The 13,274-nt window shown below is 52.8% G+C and overlaps 4 protein-coding genes across 4 annotated transcripts; 1 reads left to right on the forward strand and 3 right to left on the reverse strand.

The window, feature by feature from the left end:
- Positions 1–540: 540 nt before the first annotated feature.
- On the forward strand, positions 541–2,426 carry SMAC4_05739 (uncharacterized protein). The gene is made up of 2 exons (XM_003346154.2): positions 541–1,609; positions 1,680–2,426. The coding sequence occupies exons 1-2, from the start codon at positions 970–972 to the stop codon at positions 1,793–1,795; spliced, it is 756 nt and encodes a 251-aa protein (XP_003346202.1). The 5' UTR covers positions 541–969; the 3' UTR covers positions 1,796–2,426.
- Positions 2,427–2,439: 13 nt separating this feature from the next.
- SMAC4_05738 (uncharacterized protein) lies at positions 2,440–5,498 on the reverse strand (the record flags this gene model as incomplete). Its single annotated transcript, XM_066090336.1, has 7 exons — positions 2,440–3,140; positions 3,195–3,225; positions 3,290–3,325; positions 3,395–3,487; positions 3,545–4,451; positions 4,530–4,808; positions 4,969–5,498. The coding sequence occupies 7 exons, from the start codon at positions 5,496–5,498 to the stop codon at positions 2,488–2,490; spliced, it is 2,529 nt and encodes an 842-aa protein (XP_065945609.1). The 3' UTR covers positions 2,440–2,487.
- Positions 5,499–6,259: 761 nt separating this feature from the next.
- SMAC4_05737 (uncharacterized protein) lies at positions 6,260–8,409 on the reverse strand. The gene is made up of 3 exons (XM_003346152.2): positions 8,062–8,409; positions 7,771–7,968; positions 6,260–7,702 (listed from the first exon to the last, which is right to left on the reverse strand). The coding sequence occupies exons 1-3, from the start codon at positions 8,305–8,307 to the stop codon at positions 6,551–6,553; spliced, it is 1,596 nt and encodes a 531-aa protein (XP_003346200.1). The 5' UTR covers positions 8,308–8,409; the 3' UTR covers positions 6,260–6,550.
- A 1,933-nt stretch (positions 8,410–10,342) lies between these two features.
- On the reverse strand, positions 10,343–12,919 carry SMAC4_05736 (uncharacterized protein; the record flags this gene model as incomplete). Its single annotated transcript, XM_003346151.2, has 2 exons — positions 11,897–12,919; positions 10,343–11,857 (listed from the first exon to the last, which is right to left on the reverse strand). The coding sequence occupies exons 1-2, from the start codon at positions 12,170–12,172 to the stop codon at positions 10,343–10,345; spliced, it is 1,791 nt and encodes a 596-aa protein (XP_003346199.1). The 5' UTR covers positions 12,173–12,919.
- Between the last annotated feature and the right edge of the window lie 355 nt (positions 12,920–13,274).

Here is a 13,274-nt window from a genome sequence, read left to right on the forward strand (position 1 = left end):
CATGATGGTTGCAGTCGGGCTTAACCCGATGTCTGTCTTTCATCTGGCAGCGGCCCGTCAAGTCTTTCAGCTGCCATTGAGTTGCAGCGCTTGGCAGGCCAAAACTCGAACGAGATGTGTTCAGGGTCCTCTGTGGCTGTCGGTGGTGCCTGGCTGCCCGCTGTCACGCCGTCCCGCCCTCTTCCGGGAAAGTCTCGGGGTTTTTCCAGTTCATAGGGCAGCGAGCGGCTACGCAGCGGCTTTTTCTGTACCACTGTCCCGTTCGGTGTTTTCCATTACATCATCGGTCCGCTACGCCCGCTGCGGCTCAGTGGGCTCACTCTACACTAGCAGCGCCGGGTCGCCCTCATCCGTTATGGCGTGAGGTTGAGAGCACTCGGTAGCGAAATGTTCCGAGAGGAAAATATCGGAAGAGATGGAGAGTGAGTGAGTAAGCACTGAAACGAGCATCTCCATGGGACAGCGTGGGTTGAGTAATTCGCCTTATATATAACCCTTATTTATGTGCAGTCGTTTATAAGTGTCATTGATATTCGCCCGTGTTCATCAATTGCTAAGAACGGCTCTTGCGGCTCTCGGTCTGTCATCCAAATTTCCAAGATTTCCGTTGTCGCTGTTTTTTGGTGGTGCGTCATTCACTTTCGTACTAAAATCAAAGCGGCCCCACATTATTTACCCCTACCACACTGCACCCGCGCGCGCTATCGACATCATCCCATCCGATCCTCGCTACGAGTTTTGTTCCTACGTTAGCTTCCTCACCACGCCACCATTCTCAAATTTCTTGCCTCGAAACTCGGTCTCAAGACGAACAACCACGACTCACAGCAACGACATTGCTACTCTTTTTCCGCACGCAATTCCTAAAACTCGCACTTTGACCTTCTTCCTCTTCGAAACGACGAAGACGACGACAATACCAACAACACCAACATCACCACCAAAGGTAACCCGACACCAACAGCAACCATGAAGGTCATCAGCAAGGAAGAGGAGCAGGCCCACTACTCCGAGGTCATCAAGGGCGGTTTGATCGGTGGCAGCGCCGGTCTCGTGGTCGGCCTCGGCGGTGTCATGTTGGGCATGAAGCGGTACCAGCTGATCCGCCAGCTCTCGCTCCCCTTCCGGTCCTTCCTGGTGACCTCAGCGGGTACCTTCGGCGCCATCATTCTGGCGGAGCGCTACAGCATCAACTTCCAGAGGGCCAAGGACCCCATGAACAAATACATCCAGGCTGGCAGGAAAAAGTACGAGGCGGAGCGCCTGGCCTCCGAGACCTCGAGCCAGCGCTTCATGGAATGGGGCCGCGAGAACCGCTACAGCATCGTGTTCGCGTCCTGGATCGCCGCCATGGGCGCCGCCATGGCCATCGTCAACCGCAACAAGTACCTCAGCGCCAGCCAGAAGCTTGTCCAGGCCCGTGTGTACGCCCAGGGCCTGACGCTCGCCGTCCTCATCGCCACGGCCGCCTTCGAGACCGCCGACGCCAAGAGCGGCAAGGGCAGGTGGGAGACCGTCATGGTCGTTGACCCCAACGATCCTACCCACCAGCACTTGATCGAGAAGAAGGTCAAGAAGGAGGAGTACGAGGGTCAGAACCTCTGGCAGGGTATGTTTTCTCTTGTCCCAATGCTTGTTTCGAGCTTATGAGGATCCGTCAACTAACTTGTGTGATTCAGATATGGTCGCTGCCGAGGAGAAGAGACTCGCCCACAAGAAGTACGTTGAGGAGCAGCAGCAGCAGCAGCAGCAGCAGGAGCAGGCTAAGGCCAACAAGGCCGAAGCTTCCGCTTAAGCGCACTGCACCAACCAGTCAGCTTTGCTACGACAAGAGAGCGATTAGTTCCCTCTATCATCTCTCACTCGAGATTTAGCTGTCTTACCCACCTTCGTCTCTTCACACCGGGCATATCACACGTGGTCCGATGAGGGAGTGACGGGGAAGACAGAATCAAATTTGGAACCCCGGAATCAAGCGATGGAGGAAAGACAAAAGCCTGGTGGCAGATATGTGTTGTCACAGACTTTTGAGACTCACCAGCGCGAATCCGGTACCTACCCTAACATACCTTTTACCTCACACATCCATCTCTACTCTACCTATGGTACTCGAATTTGCATTAGTTGGTGTTTTTATTTGCGAACAAAAAGAGGGAACTTCGGGACTTTCTTGGAAGCAACGGACGGCTTGTTTTGTTTTGATTCACTTCGGATGATGTATGATCAAAACATACCAGCAATTGTTGCACAGCATGGCGTTTTAGTTTAGACTTTTTGGGTTATCATATGGAGAGATCTTCTTTCTCCTCGTCAGTCGTCGCCTTCTTCTGTACAGTAACGGGCGGATGGCATGTACGTATTTGTATATAGTATCGTCGCCTTTGCTGGACAATCTTGCTACGATACGGATATAGAATGCCTTTCATAACATTTTATCTTTCTTTAAACTATGGTGATTGCCGGATATACTCGACTTCCCTGACTCTTCTAGAGTTCATCATGGCTCCTCACCTCCTCCCTGTTCCCGTCGCCACGAGGAAGTTCGTCAACAAAAACTGAAATGTTGTCAGGGTGCAGAACGGGTGACAGAACACTCCTTAACAGTTCCTTCTCCATCACAAACTCCTCAGCAGTATTGGTCTTCACGTCCCAGTGCTCTTCTAGCCATATCTCCGCCTCGTTGAGCGCATCCCTGACAACCCCCACCTTCGCGGCAGCCTCGGCAATCCAAAGACCCCTCCTGGCCGCATTCAACGTCCTTCCCAGCTCTCTTCTCGCCCCAAGCCTCGCCTTAGACTCCTCGTCCTCTTCCCAATACTGCTCTGCTTCCTTGATCAGGGAGTGTATCTTTTCCCACTTTTCCTCGTAGTCGTCGCTTCTCCCAACGTAGGAAGTTTGGATGGTAGCAATTAGCTGTCTATGATGACCTTCGTCATCCATTTCCATGGTGTCGTTGAGGAACACTTCCAAGATACCATTGCCGTCGAGTTGAAAGGCAACCGAGATTCGGGGAATGCCTCGTGGGAGGTTGTTTTGGTTAACGTTGGCAAGGTCGAGGGGGATGGAAGCTAGGAGGTGATTGGAGGCTGTGAAGGGGCGATTGCCTTGAAAGATGTTGAGGGTGACGGTGGTTTGGTTGTCTGTTATTCGTTGTTAGCATTGACATAAAGAAGAGGCTGGATAGGATGGCTCACTGAATGATGTGGTGAATGTTGCTGATTTGCGCTGTTCACACTGACGCGTTAGAAGCAACTTACAGAACAGTATAAAGAGGGAAGGATGAGCTCACCGTGGGCAAGGGAGTGTGACGGCGGATGATTTCACTCTTGCGTCTGTTAGCCAACAACTCATAAACATATCGCACTGGTCTTGCATAAGAGAAAGAGGATCTTACCATGACACCTCCCACCGTCTCAACGCCGATTGCAATCGGATTAACTTCAAAAGCACCCAGCATGCAGCCTTCAGGCTCAGGCCGGGAGAAAATCTGCCAACAATCATCAGTCCAGCATTCTCAGATCGCGAAATTCCGGTCCTCACTTACCATAGCCTGAACAGCCGACCCGAAAACCACCGCCTGCGCAGGATCAACGTCACCTTCTTTGAGCGTCCTATCCTCCCTGTTGAAATAACTCTTGAGCACGCTTCTCACCATCGGGATTTTCCCCGACCCTCCTACCACAATAACATCGTCCAACCCATTCCAATCAACCTTGGAAGCCGCCAACACCCTTCGAGTGACTGACAGCGTATCCCAAACCAGAACGTGGTTCAGATTCCCAAATTCCGTCCTTGTCATCGTCAAGTTCCTTTCCATCCCGCCCAGGTTGGTCACCAGTTCCCGGATATCGATCTCCACGGATTCCAGCTCCGATAGAGCGATCTTCACTTTCTCCGCCACCTCCTCTCTCACCTTTGTCACCAGTTTTGGATCCAACATCATCAAATCTTCCACCCCCATATGGCCTGCCCTCCAATCGCCGCCATCTCCGCGGCCACGGCCACGATCATGATTATCACGGCCCATCCGCGCCGCCACCTCTTTCAAGACCCACCCGGCCACGTTCACATCCATCTTTCTCCCCCCAAACCCCCTCTCCACCCTCTCACTGCCTAAGACCTCAAAGACTCCCTGTTCCACGAACAAGACCGTGACATCGAGGGAAGTAGCGCCCAGATCGTACACCAACACCGTTCTCTCCTGATCAGCATCCAGGTCGCACCTGTAAGCAATGGCGGCCGCTATGGGTTCTTTCATGAAGCGGACAACCTCCAAGTCAGCAAGAGAGGCGGCATGGCGGAGGGATGCGGTATATGCTTCCGCATATGTCTGGGCTGATTCTAGGGTGGGAACGTGAGACCAATCGTAGTAGCCCTGGTGGGAGTTATGATGATCGGTGTAAGAATGGAGGCCGGGGGCGATGGGGGTGGTGATGATGGCTTGGGTGACGCTGCGAGGGGCGGGATTCTGTTAGAGGAGGGAAAGAGGGAAAGAGGGAAAGAGGGAAAGAGGGAAAGAGCAAACGTACTTCTGACCAAGATGCCGTTCAGCCATCCCTTTCAACTCCCTAAAGATCATCGCCGTGATCTGTTCAGGCGTGTACCTCAACACTCTTTTCGCGGCGGTGCCGTTGATGTTGATAATCTGCCCATTTTCGTTGACATTGCCCCTAGAGGTACCCCTGGTATCCTCGATCTCGACCTCAACCATAGGTATTTCACTACCACAGTAGTGCGTGACCTTGAAAGGTAAATGGCGAATCTCTTTTTGAAGCTCGGGGTCGGAGAAATTTCTTCCTAGGAGACGTCTTTTTGGTTCCTCCAATATCATGGTTAGGAAGAGAGTCAGTCAGAGTCGGTCGGTCAGTCATGAAGCCAGTCAACTAAACTAGGCTTGAAGCCAATAACCAGCAACACCGAAAGGGAAGACCACACAAGAACTGCCTCAAAGAGGATATATAAACATACCTAACATCAAACACCACCCCCTCACCCTCTCCCATACTTCTAGCCCAACTCCTCGCCTCCTCCCCCACCAAAACATCCACACCTTCATACTTTCCATCCGCTCTAAACCCTTCGTCCCCTTTGTCCCCTCCTCCCACCCACACACCTTGCCCAGTATTAGTATCGGGACTTCCACTAGCCCTAAAAGCAACCCAATTTGGCACCATCCCCAAAACCTCAACCGTTCCCTTTCTCCCGACTCCCACCCGCGAATTGGTCACCCCGAAATCTATACCAATCATCATAGGTGTGGGTTCGGGTTCCGGGTCATGACCACGATGGTCATCTGTAGAGAGAGCGTTTGCTCCCACTGGACCTGGGAGGGGGAGAAAGGAAAGAGCTAGGGGGAAGATGACGATGATGAGGAGGAGGATGGTGGCTGTTAAGAGGGCTGCGAGGGGGGAAGGCGGTTTGGGCTTTCGAGAGGATTTGAGTTGGTGAAAGTGGGATTGGCGGCGACGGCCGCGGTTGCCGGATTTGTTTATGGTCATGGTTGCTGGTGATTTGATTTTGGGGGTGTTGATGTTGTTGATGCTGTTGGTGATGTTTTTGGAGTCGTTGATGGGTTGCTTTCCGTTGGGTTTGTTCAGGTCTATAGAAAAAGGACAAGAGATTTTCGTCTCGGTATGTCAATAGCCATGTATAAGTATTTGCGGTGACCGCTGAAGGAGTTGCGAAGCCAGCCCATGCGGTAATGAAGAGGTCATCATATCAGAGACGAAGCAACGTATCTGGCCTCTTCTCCCAGACGATGTTGTTTCTTTCATTCTGGAACCAACTAGACTTCAACAGCCGTTCTTTTTTTCTCCATTCGGACCAGAGTTGAACCAGTGAGTGGGTGACCTACTTGGAGACGTACCAATCCTCCCATGCATCATCCATAGCCATTCGATCGACAAGTTTGTCGTGTATGGCTCTCGAAGCAACTACTGAGCACACTGTCAGTGAGTCACCGAAAAGGAAATCCAAAATTGCTTCTCGTTTCGTTTTACTATCCAGTCATTCGCCGTTAGCCAAATGATAAGGACACGTTTCGTTGTTTTCGGACTCGACTCGGATTGTTTGACTCACCCAATGAACTGGTTATGTTGTCCTTTCGCAGATCTTCGGAGAAAGTCTGACAACCACACCACTAGATCTATCTAACACAGCATCAGCAACCAACAAACAATTGCACGAAAGAAGCCACACAACAGTCATTGATGGATACGGTACATCAAAAATGAGGCCACCGCGTTTGTTCGTTCGTTGGTATTAGGTATTAGCTATAATGCAACTTCCTTCTTCTTCCCCTCGTCTCGTCTCTGGATACTGCACTCCTCCCACGAGTCCGTCCCATCGAGCTCTATTCTATCCTGGTTCTCCAAGAACTCCCTCCCTCTTTCTTTTTCATGATTGATCAATCACGTCATTATATGCTGTAGACCCCAATTCCATAAGAATAACAATTGAAAACCAAAGAACGCCCATCTAATCGTCCATCCGTCTGCTCCCGTCCCTTCCCCTCTCCTCCTCATCTAATCGCCACACCAGTACCAGTCTCTTACAACTGGCAACCCTCCCTCCTCTCCCAGTAAATCTTGGCGGGCTCCAAAGGCCTGGAGAACAAGGAAGCGTAATCGGTACCGATAACCTTATCGCTACCATCCACGTTCCTGAACTTGAAGTTGCGAACAATGATGGCAGTAATAGTCTGGAGCTGGACGTTGGCGAACTGCTCGCCAATGCAACGATGACGACCGGCGCCGAAGGGCAGGTAAGGGGAGTTGGCGCCCTTGCTGACGAGACCGTAGCCGTAATCGATCTTCTCGTCGTCCTCCTCGGCGGGCACGTTGCGGATGATGGTTGGGGCGAGGGGCGAGTCCTTCTCCCAGCGGCGAGGCTCCCAAAGCTCGGGCTGGGGGAAGTAGCACTCGTCGGTGGCGGAGACGCCGGGGGCGGCGAGGAGGACGTGGTCGGTCGGGATGACGTACTTGGTTCCGGGGACGGGCATGGGGGTCTTGACGGCGCGCATGATGGAGTGGATGGGGGCGTGCAGGCGAAGAGTCTCCTTGACGATGGCGGCGTGGAGGGGAAGCTTGGCGAGGTCCTCGTAGGTGAGCGGGGGAAGGTCGGCGCCGAGAGCCTTGACCTGTTCGTTGTAGAGATCCTCCATGATGTCGGGGCGAGAGGCGAGACGGAGCATGATCCAGGAGCTAGTGGAAGATGAAGAGTGCTGGCCGGCCATGAGGAGGGCAATCATCATGTGGGCGACCTCGTGGTCGGGGACGGGGACGTCGCCCTTGTAGGTAGAGTTCATCAGATGCCACATAATGTCCTGGGCGCCAGTCTCGCCGCGAGCGCGACGCTCCTTGATGGTGTCCATGTAGATCTTGGCGACGGTGCGCTGGGCGTAATCGCGGCGGTTGTTCCAGGGAAGAGGGGCCCAGTGAAGCATGAAGTTGATGGGAGAGAAACCCATGTCGAGATCGTGGTAGAGGTCGGCGAGCGTCTCGTCGAACTTGTCGCGAATCTCCTTGCCCTGAAGAGCGTGCGAGGCGGTGAAAATGGTGATCTGAGCCATCTTGGGGGGGATGTCAACGATGCCGGATTTGCCCTTGAAGTCGGCGCTTCTCTTGAGGTAGTTGGTAACCTCATCCGAGATGATGGGGACGTATTGGCGGAAAGCGTCGGTGGTGAGCGCAATCTTCATGAACTGTAGGGGCCGTATGTTAGCCACTGTCTCCTAATAGTCCCGATAGCGTCGCAGTCATCCTCTCTAACCTTCTTCTGCTCCATAAGCTTGGAGTTGGGGCAATCGTAGACAACATCCTTGCCGAAAACGGGGGTGGTAAGGACGGTGTAAATCTCTTCGGCGTTGACATCGCGAATCTTGCCGTTCAAGATGAAATCGTTGCCCTTGGGGCCGACGTAGACGGTGGTCTTCTTTCCGAGCAGGATGAAGGTGAAGCAATCGCCATACTGTTGTCGAGCGCAAAGCTGTTAGCAAGCCAAGTTCCACGCGCGCGCGCGCGTTGGGCAAAAATTCGAAAGGGGGCTTTGTTGTCTCTTTACCTTTTCCCTGTTCTCCTTGAAGAAACGCGGCGGGTCCATACCATACGTAATGGTGCTGCCGATGATAGGGAACCAGTGGAAGACGAGAGGAGGCTCATTGGGCTTCTTGAAGAGGAACTGCTGGAGGACGTTGAGAGCGACGGCGACAAACAAAAAGGAGGCGATCGCGACACCGATTTGCGAGAATGTCCCCAGCTGGGAAAACTGCTGGGACAACGGTCCCGCGATGACTTGCAGGACGCCCATGGTTGGAGAAAGGCGGGGGCGAAGAGAGGCGTGAGGGGAAGAACTGAAGTCGTAGACGCCGGCAACAAAACAATCAAAAGAATGAATGAAGCCTGAGGAGGGAGGGGTAGGAAAGGGAGAAGATGGGCGACTCGACTTGATTTTTATAAAGTCGGTCGATGGTTGGCGGTTGTCGTACCGTAGCCTTCCTACATACACTACCTAGAACCTATGGTACCAAGGCGATAGATAGGCCGATAGGGACCAAGGGCTGCGGGCGGTCGCTGGTACATCGTAAACTGACAGCAGAACACTTTCCACCAGCTTGGCAATGTCCAGGGACCACCTCTCAGGGGCATTTTTCCCTGTGGGCGAATAGGAGTCGGCCAGTTTGACGCCTCTCAGCCAATCAAAGGAGCTATTCGTATTCGGATTCCGTTTGGACGGTACTTGCCCTTCAAAGATCATCCAAATTATCCTTGACCGCACTGGCAACCTCAGCCCAAGATCATGCCATGGGGGAAATCGCATCTGACGGTTTCTGCTACGGAAAGAGACGATTGGAGCTGTTCAATCTGCGGTCTCGACCTTGGACGCTTCTTTGAAAGTTTGTAGTAGGGGTAAAGGCACGCAAGCTTCAACGTCTTTCGGAACGCAGCGAGTACGAATACGACTGACAACAATTGACAACAACCGTGCTGCATTCAGAACTTGAAGCAGAAGTATGTATGCCTGACTGCAGCTGCAACGACAAGGAGATACCAATGCATACTTGAGGGACATTGTTAGCTTCTCTCCTCTCGAACATCTCAAAAAAATCAAAAGCAATAGCAAAAGCAGCCAACATCTCTGTTGTGCATTGAAAGAAACGTTGTCACAAGTAGAAAAAGGGGTAACAAATCTAGTTCATCTCTTGGCATCCGAGTCAGTGCTTCCACATCGGCTACTCCCGCTCTCCATGCTCGAGCCTCTGAACTGAAGTCCCGCCGCCGCAGCCATGCTCACTATGCAAGCCACCTTGCGTCGTCCCTGCCTTCGCCTTTCCATTGCTGACCACCATGAAAAAAAAAGAAGGATCAAGTCAAGGGACATGGAAAGGAATTCGCCAATGAAAAATATTGAGATATTGTGATGTCGTCATTGGGTGCTTGCAAAGACGTGTTCGGATTCATGATTTGATAAGATCGGACTTGGATAATTGAGAGTTCTGGTTGGGTCTGTTCTCAGCGAATGACCACGATTTTGTATAGGTAGTTGGTCTTGGTTGTTTTTCTATACGGAGGGATACCAACTAACTTGATATTCTTAGTCTACGATGGCAAGAGAATAAATGCGTATTCGGATTCATAATCTGAGAGAATTGGAGCCGTGAATGCAAACGTGCTCGGTCGTGTCTCTTATAAGCAAATGATAGCATGGCCATGTATATAATAGGTACAGTAGTTGGTATCTGAATCAGTGGCTTGATATCATCCTCAGGTTTCAACTTCCACTTCAAGCTCCTTCACCCCGGTCCCTACCAAAACTCTTAATGTTTACTGGTACCCCTTGGTTCAAACATGCTGACAGACATGCTTACAAGACAACAACACCTCAATGCAATGATTGCTGAGACTAACTACTGAGAGAGCCAGTAGGTTTCCACAAAGTGTCCTATCTGCTTCTGATCTAACATCCAAACATGGAAAGTAAATACGAAAGAAAGAAAAAGAAAAGGCTTCAAGTGAATGCGTATTGCTTGTGTGTGGTATCATGAGTGCTGTTGCTGCCCCTATCCCAAGTTTGAGTTCCATGAAAACAGATCCCGGAATGATGCTCCCCTTTTTTACCCCGAAAAAAAATAAAAAATATGAAAGTGTAAAACTCCTGGTTGAACGCCGTCCGAAATGCGAAAAAGCTGCATGCAAAAGAGCGCTATGACTGGCAAGTTTGTAGTGTTGGTGTTGGTGTTGTGTTGGTTGTCGTTATTGTTGGTGATGATGCTTTTGAAGCTGTTCTCTCCATCCTCTTTCCCTACCTTGTTGCACCGGATGCTCTTACTGAAAATGAAGAACAATCACGAAGAAACGCCCCTCCACCCATACCCCCCATCAATATTCACCCAATTCCCCTTCTCCATCGCGCTCTCCCAGCCCATCATGATCGCCAACAGCCTACACCCCACCGCACTGACCGTGCAAATCACCACATCGCTCGCGTCCGCCAACACAGCCAAGTCCATCATGTACGCGCGGCCCACCAGGCTCCTAAGCCGGATCGCGTCCGCCGACGGACTCTTCTTGTGAGCCTCCACGTCCGCGCTCGAGCTGGACTGGCCCAGGTTCCAGAACATGGCCGAGAAAAACCCGCCCTCCCAGCCGAACGCCTCGTCGTGGAACTTGTGCATCACGTTCCTGTCCAGCTCCGGCTGCTTCATCTCCTGCTTGGCGGCGAGCTTAATGCGCTCCTGCGCAAGGGTTGCGCCCTTTAGCTCCGAGGCTTGGTAGATCATGGGGTCGTCCGAAGCGAGGATCATGAGGCTGTGTTTTTTGGCGACGGCGTCCTCGGCGCCGTGCGGGCCCGTGTGGTTGAATTTGTCTTCGAGTATCTCCCGCGCGGTTTCGGCGTAGATGTTGATGGGCATGTAGGAAGAGCGGTACTGGAACTCGAACGGGTGTCGGTCGCCGCGGCGGACGTGAATGCCGATCGCCAGGCCTTTTTGTTTTCCTTTGGTCTTGGGCACGATCCGCCTGGCCATGAGGTCGCGGACGCGGTTGTCGACGTAGACGTTATCGTCTTTATTGAGGCGGAAGAGAGCGTCGTGGCCGAGGCGGGCGAGGTTGAACATCTTCTTTTGGGCGGCCGGTTCTAGGCGCTCTAGCGGGTCGTCCGATGAGCCGCCCACAAGCGCCTCACCGAGAACGTCGATGGCGGTCCAGGTGGAAACGACCAGGTGGCGGGCTTCGAGCGGGCAGGGAAGCATCTCGTGTCTTGGGGGTGGTCCGCAGTCCTCGCGGGGTGGCGCCTGGAAGATTTCCATATACTTCCCATAGCCCCAGCGGCTGTCGTCGATGAAAAAGGCGCGGCCCTCTTTCTGCGCTAGCCCGTAGGCTGTCCAAAGCATCATCAAAGTCTTCCCTAACCCGGCATCGTCTGACTCGAGAACAAACGTCAAGCTTTTCTCGCAGACAGGTTTCGGTATCCCCCCTTCTACGGTTTCCCCAACTAGAGTCCTCACCGCGTTTTGCGCTTGGTCTCCGGGTGCAGGTAGGTACCCAGCCTGCTGGGCCTCCTTCACGTCGATAAAGTGAGAGTCCGTCGTATCAGACAGAAACCCCAGATATGTTTGTTGTATACTGTCTTTCTGTGATCGCTGCTGCTGCACCCGCTCCGCCGTCTCCCGGCACTTCTCACAAACGTCCGCAAACTGTTCGGCGGTAAGAGGGAACCCCGACCCTCGAGGTATCGAAACTGTCCAGCTGGTCCTGCCCCGCGAGTCGGTCAACACAATGGGAGCGGGGTGATCTGGTAGGTCGGCTCGTGACACTAGGGAGTGGTCATACGGCCGAGAGAGGAAGGCAAGCACCGGGCTCTGTGTAAATAACCACTTGATCACGTAGAAAGCAAAAACGAGTCCACATGTGTACAGGATGTAACGGACAACCCTCCTGGGCCGGACGTATCCCGCGAATCCTTTGGACGGTTTGCGCAGCGGTGGCGAGAGCGATGGTAGGCCTGGTGACGGGGGAGGAGAGAACATGAGGTGGTCGAAGTTGAAACGGGAAGATGTCGCAGAGAGGGGGCCCTTGTCGTGGTGGTAGGAGGCTGCCCTCCGCAGGTTGATTCGGGGCGGAGAGATAATCATTTTGGAGTGTCTCGTCCTACTCAAGTCGAGAGTAGGTGGCATTTTTGGTGTGAATATGTGAGGGACCGATGGCTACACAGGCGGAGGGTCCGTTGAGAAGTAAAGTGCTGGTGGCTTGTTTGCCGTGTTCAGAAGGAGTGTGTATATGGATCCAACTCCCAGAGTTGTTTTGTTTGGTCAAGTACGAAGTGCCGGTGTACGTCTCCGAGGCGAGACTACCGTAACCGGGTGGACGAAAGAATACCAGGGCAATCCGGAAGCCGGAAAACGTTTTGTTGCTGTTTTTGGAAAGGGAAACGGTGCGCCCAGAGGTTGACTGTCCAGCGACAAGAGAGTCGAGGGCGGCGAGCAAGATTAAGCTTCTCGGTAGAACGTCGACATGCTTAATAACAACCAGGTAGCGAAGTAGCACATGTGCAAATCCCAATCTAGGGGTTAGCGGGCAATGTTGACTTTGACAGGCCCGGTTTGATAAGTAGTTGAGGAATGTTCCGTGTCTCCCTCGAACAGCGGCGGGGAAAGTAGTATAGGGGTTCACGGGATCCAGGTTCGAGGTTGAAAGAAAAAGGAGGGGAGGGGGGTGTTTATGGGGTTTAACAGTATAATAGGATGAGCGGTGGAAGAAGCGAAACAGGGAGGATATGGAGATGCCAAAAGGGAGATTCCCAAGGCTTTCCCAAAATGAAGATCAGTACACAAATCCCAACCGTTTCTGCCCCAGAACACCTTCCCTCGCGCAGACTCGCGGGATGACGGGTTGGGGCAGTGTGGTGACAAGGTGAGGAAGGGTGACCGCTTGGTGGATTCCGCCGTGGATATTCGAGAGTACCGGGTAAAGCGGATTGGCTAGAGAGGACAGGACCGACGACGATCGTCCCCAGATAGCCTACAAGGGCCTTGGGCAGTTGAGCAGCGTCACAACCCAAGGATCACCATGGACCGGGACGAGGGGGTTGCTCGTGAGATGAGGGGCCCTTTTCGATGTGTACACGTAGATCTGCAGTAGGCGAAGCGTCGAAGTCGTTTGAAAGCCGTTGGAGACTTGGAAGAGCGGAAACGATCTGAGCAGATCTTTCCAGAAGGACGAAACCCCTCCCAAGCGAGGTCAAGCGAAGCTCCCAGGGATAGGGATGGGATCGAAGGC

This window comes from Sordaria macrospora, chromosome 1, assembly GCF_033870435.1.
Source record: "Sordaria macrospora chromosome 1, complete sequence".
NCBI classification, from domain to species: Eukaryota; Fungi; Ascomycota; class Sordariomycetes; order Sordariales; family Sordariaceae; genus Sordaria; species Sordaria macrospora.

Bases quoted from the DNA above. Each gene is read 5' to 3' on its own strand.
- SMAC4_05739 (XM_003346154.2), top strand. From the start codon at position 970: ATGAAGGTCATCAGCAAGGAAGAGGAGCAGGCCCACTACTCCGAGGTC. The intron at 1,610-1,679 runs GTATGTTTTCTC...TGTGTGATTCAG, and splicing joins GGGTCAGAACCTCTGGCAGG to ATATGGTCGCTGCCGAGGAG.
- SMAC4_05737 (XM_003346152.2), bottom strand. From the start codon at position 8,307: ATGGGCGTCCTGCAAGTCATCGCGGGACCGTTGTCCCAGCAGTTTTCC. The intron at 7,969-8,061 runs GTAAAGAGACAA...GCTCGACAACAG, and splicing joins TCAAGGAGAACAGGGAAAAG to TATGGCGATTGCTTCACCTT. The intron at 7,703-7,770 runs GTTAGAGAGGAT...CGGCCCCTACAG, and splicing joins AGCTTATGGAGCAGAAGAAG to TTCATGAAGATTGCGCTCAC.